The sequence below is a fragment of the Leptinotarsa decemlineata genome, unplaced genomic scaffold (genome assembly GCF_025532065.1).
Source record: "Leptinotarsa decemlineata unplaced genomic scaffold, Ldec_3_MD MMD2_tig00026314_RagTag_RagTag, whole genome shotgun sequence".
Classification (NCBI taxonomy): Eukaryota; Metazoa; Arthropoda; class Insecta; order Coleoptera; family Chrysomelidae; genus Leptinotarsa; species Leptinotarsa decemlineata.
This window is the reverse complement of record NW_027412684.1, coordinates 11,349,810-11,371,639: the sequence shown is the minus strand read 5'-3', so window position 1 is coordinate 11,371,639 and position 21,830 is coordinate 11,349,810. Positions and strand designations below refer to the sequence as shown.

Here is a 21,830-nt window from a genome sequence, read left to right as displayed (position 1 = left end):
ATAAACCTTTCAGTGTTAATGTATAGAAGTAAGCTCACACAATTATTTTGTGATAAAAATTTCCATGTAATTAGGCTGTTAAGTCTGTATGGAAAATAAAATAAACTACTATATTTTTTTCCGCTTTCAAACCAGTTTCATCTGCAACATCCATTATTGATTCCCAAATCTACTTCTTCAAATTAGTGGATCAGAAAATAGCACGTAAACTCAGTTTCCTCGTATTGAATTAGTTTATTTAGCAACAGTAACCTTTTGTAATTCCTAAACCTACACTTCTTCGCTAATACTCACCTTCCCGCCTTAGCAAATCCTCAGGACTACAGGAAAAATTTCCTAATCCTTCCACGCGCGCTGTCTTGATCCTCAAATCCCCCGTATACACTCTGTAGACTAAATAATGCAGCTGACTCCCGCCTTCAGTGATGAAGGAATGAATCGGTTTCGATTTAAGTAAATTTCCTCAGTCGGAACCAACTTTTTCAATTTCCGTCGGAACTCTTTAACCTCGACGTAAATAGCCGTTAAGTTGTTACCACTTGATAATTCTACGAAATTATTTCGAAGCGATTCAACTCTTTCTGAATTCTGATCGAATTGTCCTATTTCAGCTTTATTGATTCAGTGAATTAGGTAATTCTTTGCTCGGCTTATGACTTTCGATTTCAAGGAGTCAATAATATAATATTCACCTCACACAATTCAATGGAACTCAGTTATTTATGAAAATCACCTCATGATAGTGAAATATTGAGTGCTGCTACTTTTATGCTGATGTGTATTACAGAGAAATTATGTATGTTGTTGGAATATATAACATACATGACAATAACAATGTGAAATATTCCATGGAAGATTCAAAAATCAAATTTATCATTAATTTTGGGGGCAGATATTGAGCTATTCATCTACATTTCTGTGATGTGTTCGATCGTCTCGACGGTTAATGGTACTGAAATCAAAACTCTGTCTAATAATGCTAAATTGATATCATTTAATACCCGAAATATATTTCCTAGTATTTTTCCTTTTTTTCATAAACTACACCTTACGATTTTATATTTACAAACTTTATTTTCGAAAATATGATCATATCATGACATGTTTCGCTACCACTCTAGCTTTTTTATAATAAATGATATACAGAAAGGTAATTCAATTATACAGTGAATTTCTTCAACACACCCGCCTTTAATTTTTAGACCGGTCAACTCAAAAAATAGATATTTGGGATAATGAAATTAATGCATGAATACTTTATTTTGAAGTGAAATTAACAGATGAAACTTCCAAGATGGCGACACATCATTTTGAAGATCCTGAAGAGTACTTCACAACCCTAGAATATGAAGTCAATATCTTCACCTAGTACAAAATGGCGATACATTTAATAATTTCCTAAAGACAAATACATCAATATCGATATTTCTAGAAATATCCCTTTTCAAATGTCATATGGCAATTCCAACAACACGATAAGGTTTGATGCGTTATTTTTTGATTATAAAAAATTCAACAGGGGAACTGTATTTGAATATGCTGGAAACTACTGTTGACCCTCTCATCACTGAAATCGTCGAAGCGAATCCTAATGAATTCGATATGGATATTGTATTCCAACAAGATGAAGCACCACTACATTACTCCAGACAAGTGAGCAACTATTCGAATACTACTTTTTCCGGTCGTTTGATTGGCGGTCGAGGTCCTACAGAATGGCCAGCCCGCTCGGCAGATTCGACACCTTCGGACTTTGTTTCATTGGTCTATTTGAGGCCAAACGTGTACGAAACTTAACCTATTTCAATATTGGATATACGGCAGATAATAATAAATATTTATAGAGATATTGACGTCACTGTGTTCGAAAATGTTTGGCGTGAAATATCGGATAGACTGTTCATATGTCAAGAAGTTCAAGGCAACCATTTCAAGCATCTTCTGAACTGACCTCAAGCTCATTACCTCATATTATTTAGTCAAATGTCCATGTATTCAGGCAACTATTAAAAGTTCCGCCATTTTGTAGTAGTTGAAGGTATTGAAATCATATTCTATGGTTGTGAAACATTTGTCAGGAGCTTCAAAAAGATGTGTCTTAAGACCCCCCTTTCTATTTAATTTTTTTCCAAGATGGGGCCCAGTCGCCATCTTGAAAGTTTCATGTGTCAAGTTCACTTCAAAATAAAGTATTCATGCATTAAGTTCATTGTCTCAAATTTCATTTTTTCGAGTTGGCTCGGTCAAAAAATTAAAACGGGGGGACATTAAATAAATGCACTGTATACTCTAATTTTTATCTACCCCACGTAATCATGAGTGAAAGTTACTTTCTCAGGTACTTCTTCGATAATTTTTTTAAGGGCGAAACAAAAGCACTGCATTAAAATCCTTAAGGCGCTCTTAGAGCGGTGCCTGTGCGATCATAATCACCTAGAGCAACTTCTCAACTTTTTTATACATAAAGTACTTTCTCAAATGATACAATGTAAGACTAATGGTTTTGAAACACCATCATTTTTTACAGCCTTTGACACAAATGCAACCACTCCTTTATTTTTACCATAAATATTTTTGCCTCCATCAGTTGTTATAGATTTCAAATTTCTCCATCGAAGGTTCTTTTTATTAATGACATCTTCAACTCCCTTAAAAATATCTGCCCCAGTTGTCGTGCCGTGAATACTATCAATATCAAGAAGTTCTTCATACACTTCATAGCTTTTATCTACTCCGCAAATAAAAATCAACACCTGAGCAGTATCTGACACATCCGTTGACTCATCCAATGCTAGAGAAAACTACTCATGATGTCCATTTTTGTCAGACAGTTGAGATGATATATTTCCTGTGATGTCTTGCACCCTCCGAGCCACGGTGTTTGCTGACAAACTGACACTTTTAAATAAATTTACCTTTTCAGGGCATATTTCTTCGGTTACTGCAATCAAGCATTCTTTTATCATTTCTCCATCGGTGAATGGTTTGCCACGTTTTCCGATTTCAAGAGCCACACGAGAGCTGGCGCGAGTTGCAGACTCTTGTTCAGCATTCGCTTTGGTAAACAAAGATTGCTGCGATTTGAGTCCGCGTTTCAAAGCTTCAAATTGTTCCTTCCGCAAACTTCCTGTATACTTGGAGTAACTTTGAAGATGTTTCGATTCATAGTGTCGTTTAATGTTATAGTCTTTGAGAACAGCTATAGTTTCATTACAAATTGAACATAGCGCTTTATTACTGGACTTAATCACAAAAAACTGAAAGTTCCATTTTTCTTGGAACGTTCTGCATTCACTGTCTATTTTTCGCTTCTTTTCCATACTAACAAATCACACATAAAAACAATAAGTCAAATCAAAATACTTTTATTGACGGGTGTTACTTTATTTCACAATAGACAGTTTCGCTTCCTTCGCCTTTCCTACGCAGACTAACTCGCAGTTGCGTCGCTAGCCTTTTTATATGCAATTATTACTGCCATCTTGAGGTGATCGGAGTACACTAGCTAGAACCAGAACTTTCTCGAACCAACGCGGTAATTCCAAATATTTAATTGCGCCTAATGTCACCCAGCGGGTAGCTGAAAAAGATAGTACATAGTACCACTACTCGCCACTAGATGTCGTTAAGTGTCACAATACACAATAATAATTGAAATGCAAAAAAAGCGTAAATTTGCTTAGGTCACGCACTTTGCGACTATCCTAGTCTAGAAATATAGTTAAGGGCCGAAATTGGCCCTTGGAACAAAATGAAAAAATCATTATGGCCCGAAAGCTTCAAAGTTTGAAGACCCCTGCATTAGACCATCATTTTGAAAGTTGAACTGGGTATGGTAAGTTTTCCTTGAAAGATAGATATACAGGGTCCTGCAACAGTGGCGCGGTGTTCCATATCTCTATTTAGGAAACAGATAGGAATCTAAATTTCTATAATATTACCTCATTACTCGAGCTCGACAAAATAAAAATATTGGCGGTCACACAGGGTGTTCAATTTTTTTGGGCGGATCCCAACTGTGGCAACCAAATGGCAACCTATATTTTTTATCACAATGAAATTGGTAGAGGTTACGTTGGCGCTCCTTATGGATCGATAATAAACAGGGTGTGTTCCATTTAAAATAAGGAAGATTCTGCAAATTTTTATTTACAATGTGTGGCAAGCGATTTTTACACCCTGTGTATCACAGGTAGATTTCAGATATATCATTTGAGATAGTTACCAATGTAGAATATTTGACCAAAAAAAATTCAATTGGGCTTGGCACAACTTTATAATTTCAAATATTCTGAGTGACCAATATTGGAAAAAAAACCTGGCATGCTAGATATCTCGAAAACCGTCAATATTTCCGAAGTGAAGATATACATAAAGTGTCTTTTATTTTCTATGCAGAAACCGAAAAAGCAATAAAAAATATAGGTTGCTATAAACATTAAAACACAGTTGGGATCCGCCCAGAAAAAACTGAACACCCTGTGTGACCGCCAATATTTTTATTTTATCGAGCTCGTGCAATGAGGTGATATTATAGAAATTTAGATTCCTATCTGTTTCCTGAATTGAGATGTGGAACACCGCGCCACTGTTGCAGGACCCTGTATATCATCGCGCGGACTTATTTGTTGACCTATAAAAAAACAATGTGTAGTTAATGGTTTTGTTATATCTCATAGGGATTGAACCGCATTTTAGATATAAGCTCGCAGATTAGCACCACTACCCCGACTTTTCATGGATAACGTGGTCATATTTCAAGCAATTGACACAAAACAATGATGAATCATATAAATAAATCTTTATCTTGGTTTACCCCTCGTGAAAATCCTTCCGGTTATTTTTAGATCCTGGCGTTCGACAGATAAACAGACAGACACATCGAGGAACTTTAATTTTTGATATGTCGTGATACTATTATTATCATCCAGCGCTTCAAATAACAGTTTCATATTAATTCCCGTCACTTAAAACTCATATTTGCACAGATTTATCCATTAGAAGATCCTTCAGCCATCCGTGAATTCCGTAGTTTCTCTATATCTCCAGTCAGGTGTGAAATAGCCTCACGATTGGAAGAGGAGAGATGTCATCGATACCAGGCAACAGATTGTATGGAAGTTGACGGCAAACATTTCCTTTATTTGCCGAATATGTCTTTTGGGGTAATTCTGTTGATTGAAGTCAGATCGATAGAAGCATCGACATAAAACGAGAAAAGCAAACAGTACAGAAAGTGAATGAACTTTTATGATGAATTTCGCGGTGTCCTTTCATCTCCAACATATTTGGGGAAAGTAGTTTATACTAGTCGAAGTACCCATAAAATCCACTGACCCTGAGTTGGGGAATAATTTTCAATCAATAATCAAGAGAAAATGTAGTAAATTCAGATAATGAAAAAAAGAAATATAAACATAAGAATCGAAATGGATGCAGAAGTAGAAAATAATAACACGAATCCAATCATTATGGCACTACAAAGAAATCAATAGATAATGTAGATGAGAAAGTCGGTAATAACGAATGCATCAGAATAATGAAAAAGATGAAAAATCAATGCATAGGTTATCGAGAGTTATTAAGTTTTCTATAAGAATAATAGCTAATTATTATATGAGTGTTGAAAGTAAGGTTTTATTTTGCGAGTGAAAAAGTTTGCGCAACGAGAGTAGCGAGCTGAGCAATTTCACGAACAAAATAACTTACTTCTAACACAAATATCATACGAAGTTTTTTGTACAACCGTCCTGTTTTCATAATAAAATAAATAATAATAATAATAATATTCATTTGCCAAAAACAACTACAGTAACCAATGCCAATATCACAAATAAATTAAGAGTAAGCCACATAAAGCATTGCTTTGTATATTGGTTGAGAGAAAAGAGAAAAAAAGAGAAAGGATTAGGAAAAAAAAGAATGAAAGTTATCACTTTATATACATCAATGATATTTATATACTAAGAGTGTTTAGTCAATATCAATGCATGTTAGTCGTTTACTCATGTGATCATAACTAAAATGTTTATGTACCGACAATTATAGAACGGGTTTTGAAAAAATCTCAGATTTGAACATAAATCGGTGTCTATCATTCAGCAGTACTCCACAATTGTGATATGTTTGATGATCATTCGATGAGTCATAGTTAGTTTTAATAAAAAGATGTGGTTGCAGATGAAATAAAGGTAAATAAGAAAAACAGTGATGGAAGAAAGGAAAGAAAGGATGAACGAGGTCTAGATAAATTTAATATTTCTATCAAAACACATTTTGGCATATCTTGTTATTCAACTATTTTCATGTAATCGCATTTACTGTGAAGTGGCCGTGTCAGGTGACGCTGAATCACCTGGTTAGCAACAAACAGTATTGTTTACAGCTCAGGCGTTTTGTCCGTTTCACAATATTTCTTTATCAGTGCCGTGTGTTCGTGGGGTTAGGTGAGGTAGTGAGTGGTTTCGCAAACCGATTTTTCTGGAGATCAATTACCCCAACACCAAACTGATATTTTTGCACTCGACGCGCGTTTCGCTAACAAGGTTAGCATCTTCAGTTTTTTGGTCCGATGTGAACTTCGTTTGTTAAACGATGGTTATCCTAATTGATTTTTTGGTAATTAACTAGTGGAACCACTACCTGCAATTAAATTTGTCAACAATAGCTTAGTAAGCGGACAAATTAATTTGCAGGTAGTGGTCCCACTAGTTGATTACCGAAAAATCAATTAGGATATTCATCATTTAACAAACAAAGTCCACATCGGACCAAAAAATTTTAGGTATATAAATAGCCAACACTTTTCTTTAGATTCAGTATCAATTTGCTTCTCCTGGAGATGCTAACCTTGTTAGCGAAACGCGCGTCGAGTGCAAAAATATCAGTTTGGTGTTAGGGTAATTGATCTCTAGAAAAAGTTTTCAACTCTCACACCAAAGGTTGCAATCTCATCGTTCAAACCGATTTCTGTGAAAATCTTAGTGTTTTTGGGTACTTTCATCAATATGGCTTTCTGGAGACCTGTTGAAACAAATGATAACATTACATGTGAGGAATCTGTGTCAATCGACAGGGATCCGAAATTTGAAAAGAAGGACTTACATGTTCAAGTTCAGCAAATGATTTTAAATATTCATGAATGCTTAAAAAAGGAAAACTGTCACACTTCACAGAATGCTATTGTGAATAGAATATGCGAGTTAACAAAACTATCTCGTTCGACAGTTCTTCGAGTCATTAAAATAGGGGATGTCATTGTCCATGCAATGAAACGAAAACAAAAGAATAAAAAATTCGCAAACGTTGATGGTGCTTCAAAAGATGTGATTCGGCGAACAATTTATGGTATATACCGAAAAAATGAAGTACCAACTTTGGAAATGATTTGGTATAAATTACTCGACTATCCCGATTACAATTACAAATCTTTAGAATCTCGAAGAGGTGTCTTATTGTCTTGTGGTTTCAAATATAAAAAATTGAACAATCGGATGGTCATAATGGAATCGACACGCATTGTTCAACTCCGACAAAAATATTTGAGGCGAACGAAAAGCTACTGAGAATCCAGCAGAGATATAATCTACCTCGACGAAACTTGGTTTGACACCCATGATGTTGTCAAATATGGCTTGGTAGAAGAAACCAAGTATTGTGCTTTGAACACACCTTCTTCAAGGGGAAAACGTGTTATAATTTTGCATGCCGGGAATGAAAGTGGTTTCGTACCTAACGCTTTGCTTCTGTCGGCCAAAAATATAAAAGATTCGTCTGCTGATTACCACGAAGATATGACTGCGGCTTTATTCGAAACCTGGTTCAGTGAGCAGCTTCTCCCAAATATTTCTCCAAACTCGCTTATTGTTATGGATAACGCTTCGTATCATTCTCGGTTATTGACTACAATACCAAACAATAACACAAAAAAAGCAGATATTGTTGATTTCATGCGAAACCATGACATGGAAATACCTGAAAATATTCCAACGAAAGAAGGTATTACTGCATGGCGACCATAAAACAACGTAGTTTTTCTTCCTTATTCAGAGGAATCGAGCAAATTACGGATGTGCAGTTGGTTAGTACCTCGTCCACTAGATGGAGTGACATTTTGTTTTTTGCTCTAACCCACTGACTAATGAGAAATATTTCAAGGTAATAGTATTCCTCTAATGCAGAAAAAGGAAAGTAATAGCCCCAAAAAATCAAAAACTCTTACGTTTGAACAAGTCCAGAGGTTTATAAATGAAGCGCCAGATGGAATATATTTGATGATAAAAGTTGCTACTATTTCCGGGATATATGGAGTCTGCCCGCGTGAAGAGCTGTGCCATTTATGATAGAAGATATTATACTAAGGGATAAATCATTGATTGTTCAAATTCCAAATACAAAAATGAAAATAGATCGTTATTTTTGCACTGTTGAAAGAAATATTGACCATTTCAATAAAAACGTTGCATTACGCCCTTCTTTATCGATCATCAACTTTTTATTTTCGAAATACTCAAATTATAAATGCAGTGCCAACCCAGTTGGTCTAAACACATTTGAGAAAATGCCCTCTACCATTGCTGAGTTTCTGAACCTCCCGTAACCAAAGAAATATATAGGTCACTGTTTCACAAGGTCTTCTGCATCTTTGGTAGCAGAATCAGGAGCAAATATAACGGATATTAAGAAGCTCGGAGGTTGGAAGTCTACAACAGTAGCTGAGGGTTACATCGATCGATCTATTTCTTATAAAAAGGCTATTGCTGAAAGAAAAATCAACAACTAGCTCCAGCGTTACAGCATCGCCCTCTTCACTTCAAGAATTAAATGCTAAATGCCCATGAAATTGTCAACTCATATAGTTGAAAAACATTACAATTCTCTTCAATACAGCGAGGTATCAGTATCAGCAGTTGTTCTGATTGTACTCTTCAAATTAATGTTCATAAATAATAATAATGTAATTAATGTATATAATACATTCGAAACAGAATTTAATGGCCTCTATATCCATTGTTCATAATAAAACTTCTTCGAAAATTGAATATTTATGTTTTGTTCATTTGGTCGAAAAAAATCGTGTGTTAAAAATATTTGAAACACGCTAGTTTGTAAACATCATCTTTTAATACTCTTGACAACCATTAAAAATGTCACTTTCAATGACAGTCATACAAAAACGGATTTTTGACACATACGTTTTGTTGAAATTTCCCAATGAAATCACAATATTGGTGGAAATATTCCATACGAAATATCATTTTTTGTAAATAACGAATAAATAACACCTAAACAATATTAAAATATTCCTATGTTGAGAACTTTTATGATCAGTTGTTCTTTAGAATCCTTCGGTATAACGATATGTTATGAAGAGTGGTTTCATAACTGGATTCGTTCTTTTTCGAACAGTAATTCAATATACAGGGTGACCAATTTTCGACTACCGTTCAATTACAATATATCGAACGTTCGGACCAATTTATTGGTGAATTTCGATTCAAATAACAACGACACTTCTGTAATTTTCATTTCGTAATCAACCTATCCACTGTGTTTGAAGTATTTTTTTCCTTCATAATTTTTTCAAGATATAACTTTCTTTGCTCAACGGAAATGTGACCACTCTATGGACAAGACAATATAGTCCCGTCATTTTGGCTGTGGACCATGACAATACCAGTTTCTCAATTTCTGTCCGGGATTATGATCCGCCCCTCCTCCAAAAACTACCTCTCCCGTCCCAGATTACCTAAATTCTCAACATGCAATTCAACATTTCAAATTTCAAATTATCAGGCGTGCAACAATACAGAAAACCTGGCAATATCATTCGTTATGCATGATGATCCACAAAAGGGCGCAAAATCGCCTGACATACCACCATAATTACCCATTCTTTGGAAATTTGCATGTCTGTCGAAACAAATTTCATTAAAGGTAATTCAAAACAACTCGATCGTGACTCGATGAAAGGGGAAGTAATTATTTCCAAGTACTTGTTTCGAGTTTCAATTCGAAATGGAACAATTCGTTATGAATTCGGTGGAAGCGTTCAAGCATACTAAATATTGAGGAAATTTTTGGCAACTGTGCGATTTTCTGGGCAGATGAATCTAAACTGTTTTGCATAATAATGACTTTTTGAGAAATTGAGAGATGGTAATTTAGCAAGCAGTTTTTTTCAACAATTTGATTCACAGGTTTAGACGCCTATAATATCTGAAGATTTTACTGAAAGAACTCTAAAATGAATAAATCAAATAAACTATTCAAATCAGTTTGAATGCATTCATTGATCGAAATTTTGTACATATTCTTGCATCAAATAATTATTTCATAGTTTGATGAATTTGGTGTCTGGTGATCGATATATTGGACTGTATAAACTGAAGATCCGTAGGTGGAAAATAGGTTTAATGCCTTTTCATGAATTGTACATTTTTCATGAACTATGAAAACCAACAGAATTATTGCGTAACTGAGCACAAAACTATAAGTAATTTTTTGAAAGACTGATAAATTTGAATGATATTCTGTGTTGGCGAATTGTGATGAGTACGAGGTCTGTTCAGATATAATACCCTTATGTCAACATTCTTTTCAATGCTCGATGCAGTTCTGATTTGCTCTTTTTGATATGTCCTTGAGCTCTCTCAGAAATTCAGTTTTTATCCCCTCGATCGTCGCAAACCGCTGTCCTTTCATAGATTCCTTCATTCTTGAGAACAAGAAAAAGTCACAGGGGCCAAATCTGGTGGCTAAGGCATGATCACGGTGTTGTTTTCGTCCAAAAAACTACGAACAAGCGATAATGAGTGATCAGTTGCATTATTGTGATGCAAAAGTAATTAATTTTTCCACATTGTGGAAGTTTTCTCCGTATTGCTTCTGGCAAGCGGCGCATAACTTCAAGATAATACTTCTTATTGACCGTACGACCATGTGGCATGAACTATATCAGAAGCAATTTGTTTGAAGACAGAGTATTTTATCATCATTAAGAACGAGTTAGCAGCTGAGATCAAGTCAGCTAACCGCATGGATATTTTTACGGATTGTCACCGTAACAAGAGCAGAATTGAATATAACCGGAGTTTTTTCCAACATCAAACCGTCATTTTTACACCTCGACACATGTTTCCATCACCAAGTGATCATCTTCAAGAGGAAGAGGAAGTTTGATCTTCCTCTTGAAAAAAAGTAGTTGTTAATGTTGGACTTTTTCTCCAGTTTGTATCTAAAAGAAACGTTCATGCATGATCTACACATCTTTGTTGGGAGTTTTTATTGAACTTGAAAACTATTCATCTCTCTTGAAAGTTTTTCCTATAATTTTAGCAAAGGAGGACAAAGATCTTCGAGCAGATTTTGTCATTACCCAACATAAAACAAACCAAAATAATCAATTTCGACAAACCCCAATTCATTCTGCTCGTTTCAATTAAGTTTACTCTTTTTTTTCAGGACGCAAGAAGCCACACGAATCTGGGAGCGATTCTACACCTGAACGGCAAATACAGAGAAGCTGCAGAGAGTTACAGAGAAGCTCTGCGACTACAACCCAACGATGTCACGACGCTCACAAATCTCCATAAACTACATACTGTAATGACTTGACATTAAGGGTAATTCCATAAATTCGATCGGATTCAGATTGAACACAAGTGTTTCAGACCGATAACTGATAAAGATGGCGTGCCTTCGATTGGCTGAATTGATGATAGGGTTAAGGGCAAAGGGAATCGAACGGAAACGAATGCTGTATACACTGTGTCTAAGATAAGGGGGGTGGCTGTAGGGATTTTGGTTAAAGTCGATGATGAAGCAAAGGTTAGATTCATGAAAATTGATGCTATCTAGTGAATCATTTGAGAAATTAAAACTTTAGAGAATATTCGAAAAAAGTAAAAGCATATTCTTGAGTAGAATAAATTGAGATTACTATTTGTTTAGTGCATTCGGATTCTCTTCAAGTTCAAACCCAAATATCTGTTCTTCCCAAAAACTTTTCTACTTGGCAAAATGATTAATTCTCGGAGAAAAATCAGTTGTTCTGGTCCATCTTTGTTTCGCGAAATTCGTTTAGGTACTCAATATACTGAATGGACCAATGGCCATTCGAAATATTCGAAATCATTCCAAATTTAACAATTATAAGTAATAAAAATTAAAGTGCTAGTTACTAGTACCTACGTTAGAAGATTAGTTTCTGTATGTCTATGAAATTCCATAATCATTACGACTTTGGTGTCACAATATTTCTTTTCCAATAACAAAACTGGATTGAAATCAAGGTATTTTGGAGATGCCTGTCTTTGTAATGACTCTGTTCAATTTTCTGATTAGATGTCGCCATAGTTAGGTAAGGTTAGGTTAGGTTCAAACCCGCAAGGGTTTATTGTGGCTCACACCTATTCACACTCGACCAAATAAACCCAGCTTCTTAACGAAGCTGTTTGTATGTGGAGTTGTCTTTCAGGTCAGATGGTAAGAGCTCTGCCAAACCTGATTTGGTTCCCTGCGGGGCAGGCACAAATTTGGATAGTCAAGATTTCCACCTTGATACCCGTGACAACCTTAACCATATGAAGGTTTATGCACGTCGGCTACACCTGAAGATGCCTTTGGTTTAACCGCACAGGGCTTTTTTGCCTTTGGTTTTGGTGAATCATCACTTGAGCGCAAACGTTTGCTAACCTGCTCATGGGGGGTTTGTTCCTCCACCTGGGACAGATTCTGCGTACGCCGCTCAAAAATTTGGTGCAAGGCGGTTTCATAAGGTACCCCGCTCTTGAGCAGACGACTCAGTCGTTTCCTGACTGCACCAACAAACCTTATTTTTTTAGGTTCAGTTATTGGATCAGGCGTTGGAGAGTTGAAAAGCTTTCGCTCCTGATCTGAATTTACAGGGAAGTCAGTTGGAGTCGTAAGCTCGACATCCATTTCCTCTGTAGACTCAGCGTCAGGAAGAATTTTTAAGTTGACTTTATCCATAAAAGTTCCACGAGTAGCTAGGGAGAGAAGGTCAATCATGGCAGCGCTCCGCATTACCGTGACAAGGCGATGCTACGACGAGAGGCCGCTCAGTATCTCGAAGGTTCCGTAGAGACAGTTGATAGGCTCAGTGTCATTCATCCTCTCGGCACGTAAACACACACCTTAGGATCAAACCATCGTCGAGATGCTATTCAATTAGGGAATAACTGAACCACAAGTGATTTTGTCATTCCCGTAGCCAGCGGGTCGACGTGGAAGCAGGCACCCGATGGCCAGTTTACTCAACCCCCACATCCCAAGCCGAAGCATTCACCAAAAACAGCATGCACAGTGGTTCAGGCAGTGAAAGATAAACAAGGACAGTCAACCCGCCTGTCGCCATAGTATAAAGATTGTTATTGTCATCATACTTGATATTGATATCCCCCATTTCTTTCGTTATATGTCCTTCATATAAAGGTCGGGCTGAAAATGTCGTAGGGTGACATTAAAAAAAATGTATAAAAGATGATTTCATTTCTCAATATAGTCGCCTTCGAGGGTGATACAATGTTTATAGGGGTCATACAATTTCTCTATACCATTTCTATAGTATTCTATGCCTTCAGCCTCAAAATAGACCTCAGTTTCGACAATTACCTTACCATCGGCGCTATTTTTTTCCAACGAGTATTCTCTTCGGGTCTGAGAACTGCAAAAAGTCGCTGGGGGGCGGATCTGGAGAAAACGATGGATGAAGAAGAAAGTCGAAACCCAATTTATGCAATTGCTCCATCAAGAAATGGCAGAATCAATCAGAAAAAAACAGGAGTTGACTTTTAGTTTCTGAATTATGGCGTCGGAGCATTTTTTTTCGATTTAGGGGGGCCCCATGACGTTTTCTATGGAAATATTTTCTAACTTAAAGTTAGATACAAAATTTACTTAGATTTTTCATGAAATTACAGAAATTTGAATTTTTCATCAATTCACGTACTTTTCGTTAATTTTGTAATGAAATGCTTTTTCTATTCATCTCAAAAATGTTAATAGGATATTTCATTTTCGAAGTTCAACGTTGAAAAGTACTTCTTGCAATGAAAGCAAATGTCACAAATACTATGTTGTTAATTTTTTTCTTCCTCAAAAGAAAGTGCTTCTTCATAAGCCAGTCATTTTATTTATTCATTTCAATAATTATCAAGTATATTCAAGATGTTCTTTACCATATAATATGTCTCAAACTAATTATCAATAAATAACGATAAAAATAAAATAAAAACCACAATAAAAATTAATTGGCGCTCCGGGGCGACTTCATTGATTCCAGTGGCGCATTTGCTTTTTCAGCTGCAGGAAAACCCGGAAAAACCTGCAGAACCACACCATCAGAAGAATTTGATCTAACAATGTCCTCTCTCTTATAAAACAAAATGTAGGGTGTCTCCAGAGGCTCCAATAGATTCAATGTATCGCCAGAACACTTCGTGACACGACTATCGTCAAACTTAAATCAGTCCAGTCCGTTTCTTCTTTGACCAAGGCGTAATAATGATCAAATTCAACGCCAGAACCACAGTGAACAATGACTGCATGAATATTATAATAGTGGTCTGCTAGGTTGAAATGTTCATCTATTTCGAACCTTCCAAAGAGTTTCTTGCTTCCGTTAGAGGTTGAGTCTTGTTTGAGAATCATCAGTGTTATTATCAGATTGACTGAAGCCTCAGCTATACTTGTTTCCTTATAACAGTCAGTTAGTTTGGCGCATGTTTGACAATACAGTCGATCATCACCTGTTAAATATTCCATTTTCAGATGATTTAACAATAAGCTTTGCACGGACTGGTTATTAGTCGTATTAGGAAAAGCTAGATGAAGTTCCAGAAATTCACATAAGTTTTCAGTACTTCTTGAACATTTACCACAAAGTAAACAAGTGAGGATTATTCCAGCAAAATATTTACAAACACAAGACGAGATGGGTTGTACGGAATCATTCAGTACAGAGCGGTCAGGATTATTGATTTTGCTATTGCTTTGCTCACGAAGAGTATTCAACAAGAACCCCAAGAATTCGGAACAATCCTCTTGTTGTCCTAACGAGTATCTAGTTGGACTTCAAAGACTCCAGGAAATCGGTTGGAGGGAAAGATGATACCTTCTTACGAAACTGCAGCTGCATGAACAGTTGTTTGAGTTTGATGAATGAGTAGGAAACATTCCCGTTCTCGTTCAACACTTGTAAAATGCTATTCATGTAGCAAGTGTTTCCTAAATTATCCAATCCAATTTTCTTCTCTAGATTTTCAGGACAACTATCTACTGATTCGTAAGGAAAAACATGTTTCACAGAATCTCCATAAGAACCATTTCTCAAGCTGCGATCGATCCTTCCAAGTGAAGAAGGGTTTCGTAGAGGGATCGATTCGGCTCTTGCTTCAAGAAGCTCTTCCACTGAAAGGGTACCAGTTCTACGAGGAATGCAAGAATGACCTGAGTCCACTGACCGCACTGAAAAAGAAGAAAGTGGATCAATCACTTGTGAATTAACCTTGATAGGAGACTGATGAATATCCACATATCTCGGCTTGTTTCGAAGAGGTTTCAGTTCCGTACTGAATTTAGGGCAATGCATGATCTCATCAAAATTATGTGAAGGAGGAATAGTTCTAAGAACTGAAGCAGCATTGCCACGTTGAATAGCAATACTAATTCTTTCTATCAAAAAAGAAGTGGAACGGTGATCTTTCGTTGCTTGGCCTATTCTCCTTCCGAGTTCATGAACGAATAACAGAGACTCCGGGCCATAAACACCAAAAGTTCCAACCTCTACTGGATGAAACAGATAGTTGTTTCCAAGATTTTGGTATTTTTTTTTTTTTCAATTTCTCGCCAGACAATGCTGCAGTTCTAGCAGACTTGGAACTTTCGGCTAGATGGGAAGCCGCGACCGTGTCAACGCAAGTAAAGTCCCATACCACAGGTTTACCGTATTTCCATGGTATGAGAGACATGCCATCTGGTCGTTTACCATCATCTCGACTGGTACCTAAGGGTTCCCGAATTGCAGGAACATCCGCTGACAACATACCTCCGAAAATTTTGATGGATATGTTCTTTCTTGAGTATTTTTTGGTGAATTATATTTGTTTGGACTCCCATTGTCTAATAGTATTCAAGTATGATTCGAAATATATGAAAAAACAAATAAAATTTAATTTCAAATCATAGTAGAATGGAAGTCCGAACTGATAAAATTCACCATGAAACATTGTGAAGCCACTTTCTTTTGATATTTTAATTTTCCTAATAGTGTCGTACTAATTACACAATTAGTGGCACTTTATTATCCAACCTCTATTTTCTCGGTTCCCGAGAACAGTGAAATAGCTCTACTTTGTCTTGAACACAGTGTATACACAATGTTATCATACCCCTTCGAATAAAATCAATTTATGAATATATTTCAGTTAATTATCTACAAGTTGACATATGGGTGATAACAAAATCTTCATAGTAAACGGAGTATGCTTGAGTTGAAGGCATATGAAGTTCTCAAAAAAATAGCTCGGAAGTTCGTTGTAATTGAATCAAAATTCATTGAGAAAATGACTTGATTAAACTAAAAACCTGAAGAAACGAAAAAAGTTATCAACGTTCTCGAAACTCTTCCGAGTCAGTCTTTTGAACTCTTGAATGAGAATTAGAAATTTGGTTTTAGTCCCTCGAATGTAGTTTTGGAAGATGTTGTGATCAGTATTGAAAGGGCAATTCAGTATTCATCTAATAACTTGTCAAGAAGACTTATAATGATTACTCTAACTGAATAGATGATTCTATTGAGAACGGTCTTTTTAATAAATTACCAAACCACCATTGCTTTGTGATGGCTTCTGAAGTAGAAAGAATATTCAGTGTCAAAATTCGACCTCATCGGCTTTAGATATGAGTACAAAACCGATAATAAAACCCTGTGGGATACCGACAGATTCATCAAATCATAGATAATTCATATTTTGTCTGTTCTCATCAATATTGATGGGATACATAAACTATTTTTTGTTCATTTGGAGAAATATTAGGAATGCTATATGTTTCTATCTCATCATTGAAGATTACATTAACTGAAATACATCACGTCATCACATTTTTGGAATCAGAAACTTGTTTGCGGTGGTTTGTTTGATGAAACGATTATTTTAAGTATTTTTTCAATTCAAGTACATCTTTCTCAATGTGATAAAGTGACAATTCATTGCAAAAACCAATTCAGCCTCTGACATCGGCGGCCTCCTTTTTATCAGTGAAATGAGTGTGAAAACAAACGCGAATAAGGCTATAGCATCAACGATTTTCTAATCAAAATGCCGATAAACTGGGACCACCGTGTTGAATAGATATCGGCATAAACACAAGGTTATGACAATATTGAGACATGAAGGGAAATAGCAATATTTTCCTCAATTCTGATAGTTAGATTTGTAATTATTTCTACAAATAGTCACGAGAAAAATCTGGAAACAAAGAAATGGGTATTCTCTTTCAGTTTGAAAAAGATGAGTTAGATTGTGTGCCAAAGTGAAAAGCTGTGAAACTTTGCCTGACTCTATAATATGTGTTCTTCTCTTCAAATATCCCTAGTATATTGCGTGTTCAAGAGGAGGAGCGACAGAACGGGAAAATCGGAAACTGTGACAGATACAAAACCCATGGAACTATGGAAATTTCCCCCGTTTTGAAGTTCATCTAAATGACGTTTCAAAGTTGAGTAAATTCCGATTATATTGGGAGACATGCGGAAAAACTGATATTCGACAACTCGTCTGAATTTTCTGAAGTTGCTCAAAAGTATATCAACAAATAAAAAACACTTCCTCGTTGCCAATACATGAGGATGTCTTCAACAGGTTATCAATTTGACATTTGGTTTACTATTACTATCGCTAATCACAAATTTTCATCCGGACCGAAAAAAAAATCGATCATTGAATAAAAAAAATAACTTTTGTTCAATTTCTACTGAGTTTATCAATTGTCACGACCGGCAGTAGAAATCAGACAGAAGTTATTTTTTCATTCTATATTCAATATGAATTGGAATTTTCGACATTTTGAAATGACAGTTCAATGAACTTTGAAATGGCAACTTTTTTTTAATTCAACCGATTTTGTTTCCGATTTTTCCATGCTACCCCCTTTCATCTTGGACACATTGTATACTACTGTATAAAATGAAAAGAGTTTGTGCGATGAATGTATATGAAAATATTATATAACTGATCGATAATTATTGAAAATCCATTATAACGTATTAAAAAAAAAATATGTGAGATATCTGCTCAAAAGTTTACAAAACAGCGACTTGTGTTTGGCTATAGAATAGCATCTTCAGGCGTAACAATACTGACTAAACACATTTTTTGTCATGCTTTAGCATTAATTTGAATCCTAATGACGGTTACTACCTGTTCAATTTCTATCTGATGAAATCATTTCATAAAATATTAACTTTTCTAGGAAAAACTCTATTTGGTCATTGAGCAATTATCCCGAATTCTCAAATCTATTGATCTCTAAGAATACGAAAAGGTTAAGTTTTGAACCATTCTCTTTTGAATACAATACATCATAATCGAGCTACTCAAATGATGGTTTGCAAATGTTGAACTGGTGTTCTCATTGAAAAAAAAATACTTCTATGTCTTTTTATTCTCTTTGAGAAAATGATTACCAATATGAACAGGACGAGAACTCAAATCTGAAACAATGCAGAAACAAGCTCTGAACCAGGTCTATTTAGTTTCAAAGAATGATAGTCAACAGTACCTGACTCTAACTTACTTCGCTAAGTAAGAGTCAGTGTGTTTTTTGAACAGAGAACTGGACGTAGCTTACAAAACAAATAGTTATTTGAGTAAATTCATCAAAAACAATGAAGACAAAACTCCAGTGCCGGTTAGATCGAGAGGATATTTGTTGACTTATGGTTCTTCTCCTGAATTTTATATTGGTCAAATCTTTCTTCAAAATAATAAAAGAGCATGAAAGTAGTTTCTGAATGAGAATACCAATTCAACATTTGCAAACCGTCTTCTGACAGAGATGTACGAGTTCAATCACGATTGTGGCCTATTACATTTGGAAGAAAAAGGTTTAAAACTGAATATTTTGGAATGCTTAGAAATCAGTAAGCTTCAGCAATTCAGGATTATTGGTCATTCAAATATATTTGAATTCTTTTCCCTTCAATGAATTTAGATCGCAATGAGGAAATTATTGAGTAGGATCAATCTTGAGAGTGGGTAAAATGAGGTCCCAGGTAAAACTTGTATTCATTATTCTTCAATTGGTTGAATTTTTTTTTAGGAAAGTAAATAGTTTATGTAATGAATTCATTATGTAGAAATTTGTCAAGTAATGATCGCAAGTCATTAGGATTCAAATTATTATGAAAGAATGACAGAAAAATTGTTTTGTCTGCATTGTGATCCCTGAAGATGCTACTGTGAAGCGAAACATGTGTCGCGGTTTTGTGAATTGTAAGGTAGAAATCTCACTTTGGAGTGCTTTTTGAATAGGAATTTGTACAACAGTTTTTCACTAATTTTCGGGAACTACAACGTATGTTGCAAATATTCCTTTACTTTTTGTCAAGTTGTATCGAAACCTTTCTCTTGGGGACTTTCAAGAGCCTTTCTTATGGAAATATCGCTTCTTCAAACTGAATACCCATCTATCAAAACAAGTGCATTTTCAGATTTTCCCTGAAATAGTTATCCTAGAATTGAAATTGTAAATAATATTTTGTTAATTATCCCTATAAATATGTATAAAGTAAAATGTTACATACATATCTTTTGAGCAGTGTATTATAATATTTGAATCGATAACGGCTTTTTACCATTGTTCAATTTGTGAGCTTTCGAACTGTAATGTTGAAAAAATATACTTGCTTCTCATAAGTCGTCTGCTCTACTTACATAATGTATTGAATGAATCTGTGAAATAAAGCTTGACTTATTTTGTGTAATGATTTGTTTATTTTTTCCCCTGATATTCAAAGCCCCAGCGCTACACTTTCAAACTAGATTCATAGTTAAGTGATGGCAATAATGATGAAAATCAATAACGCATTCATTGAACGTTTTCATATACTAGATAGATAGATAGATAATTTATTCAACTACGATACATAATGTTTGTAGCAGGTCATATAAAAAAACATTCTTATTTCCAATGATTGTCAAAATGTCAAATTGGAAATCTTTACTGTGATAAAATAGACGGTGGTGAATTCAGATATACGATACACCTGACCGATACTGGATGATAATCCATTATAACGTATTCAAAAAACATACTTCAGTGTGAGATTTCCATACTGTTTTTTGAATACGAATTCAGAGATGGAAAAAGGAGAAGGTGCCAGAGGAAAGTTGGGTTAAGGAAAAGTATAGGGTGTGAGATAGAAAACAAACTAGTATTAGCAAACTGAGATGTGGCAAAAAAAAGTAATAGTACATGAGACACAAATGAAATGTCAGAAAATGGAGAAAAGGCAGAGTACCAGGAGTAAAAAAATAAGAATGAAAAATAATGAATCTAAAGCAAATGAACTTTCCAGCCAGTCTCGATATACCTACACAGTAGGTTTAATGGACTGACGCCTATCAGAAAACAACTATTCTGGCTAATACCACGAAGGGCGTTGGATTATATCCGACAGGCGTCAGTGCAGGAATCTTCACAGAAAATTTCCTGCATATGCAATTGGCAATACAACTGAAAGAGTCGATTTTCAATTATGGAATATCACTGACTTTAGGTCGATTATGGTCACTATCTTGCACTGACGAGTGGCTAATGACCCGAAACCGGTCTGCAAGTGTGCCCGATCCAAAATTGAAGGTCGACTCTTTCAGTTGTATTGCCTGTGTCTCGATATACCTACACCCACTGTGTAGGTATATTGAGACTGGCTTGAACGTTTCAAGTTCATATGCTTTAGATTCGTTTACTTCCTAGCATAGCCTACTGACTAATAAGTAAAAAATAATAAATGAGGAGAGAAGAGAAAGAAGGTTGAGATACTGAAAATTATTCAGCTGGAGTCGTTTTTCCACCCTCCATAATTTTCACTCGCAATGTAGTTTTTGATTGTAGTTCCAAAAAAATGTAGTAGCCTTCTATATAAGGCTACTTGTACAGAGTCGTTTAAAGGAACGACCAACATTCAATTTTTTTCAATACTATGCGGCTGGGTATAGGAAATTTCATTAGCTGGAGAGCAGGGACACAGATTAGTAGTTTCTTCAGCCGTATCAATACTTGATATCAACTTTAAATACGGGATATGTACACACCATAGGCGTTTGAACGGAAATGGCACCTCCTACACTATAAAAGTAATGATGATAATGATAATGGTGTGTCAAATTCAAATTGAATAATATTACCTACACAGAAATGATGAAAAGTCGGAGTTCAGCTATGAGAGCTGCTTTCAAACACAACCTCGATTAAAAGGTTTTATATTTTCCATATTGTTCAGATATCAAAAAGTAAAGGTCAGTAGCCAACTGCCCCAGAACACATTCAGCGAACACACGTCGTTGTTTATGGTCGTTTCTGTTTAAAATCTGTTTTTCCGTTAATCAGTTTATCTTCAGTTCCTGAGTCAGTTGAAATTTGTACGGGAGTAGGCCTGAATAATGACGTGAAATTTACCAAGTTGTGGTCTGCGAAAGGCTGAGTTCTCGAGAGCAACGCGAAATCGACTGCCTGGGAGACTTCCGCACACTCTCAGAGACAGTGGCGATGTTTTTGGTATATCGTGCGTTTCCCTGACATAT

General features: G+C 35.6%; 1 protein-coding gene across 1 annotated transcript in view; it reads left to right on the top strand.

Annotated features, from left to right (window-relative positions):
* The window catches only part of LOC111502825 (protein O-mannosyl-transferase Tmtc2), a 653,196-nt gene extending 633,188 nt beyond the window's left edge, over nucleotides 1-20,008 (top strand). Inside the window, exon 10 of the mRNA XM_074181669.1 lies at nucleotides 11,464-20,008. Coding sequence (XP_074037770.1) covers nucleotides 11,464-11,616 — 153 coding nt within the window. The 3' untranslated portion in view covers nucleotides 11,617-20,008. The remainder of the gene's footprint in view (nucleotides 1-11,463) is intronic.
* The last annotated feature ends 1,822 nt before the right edge of the window (nucleotides 20,009-21,830 follow it).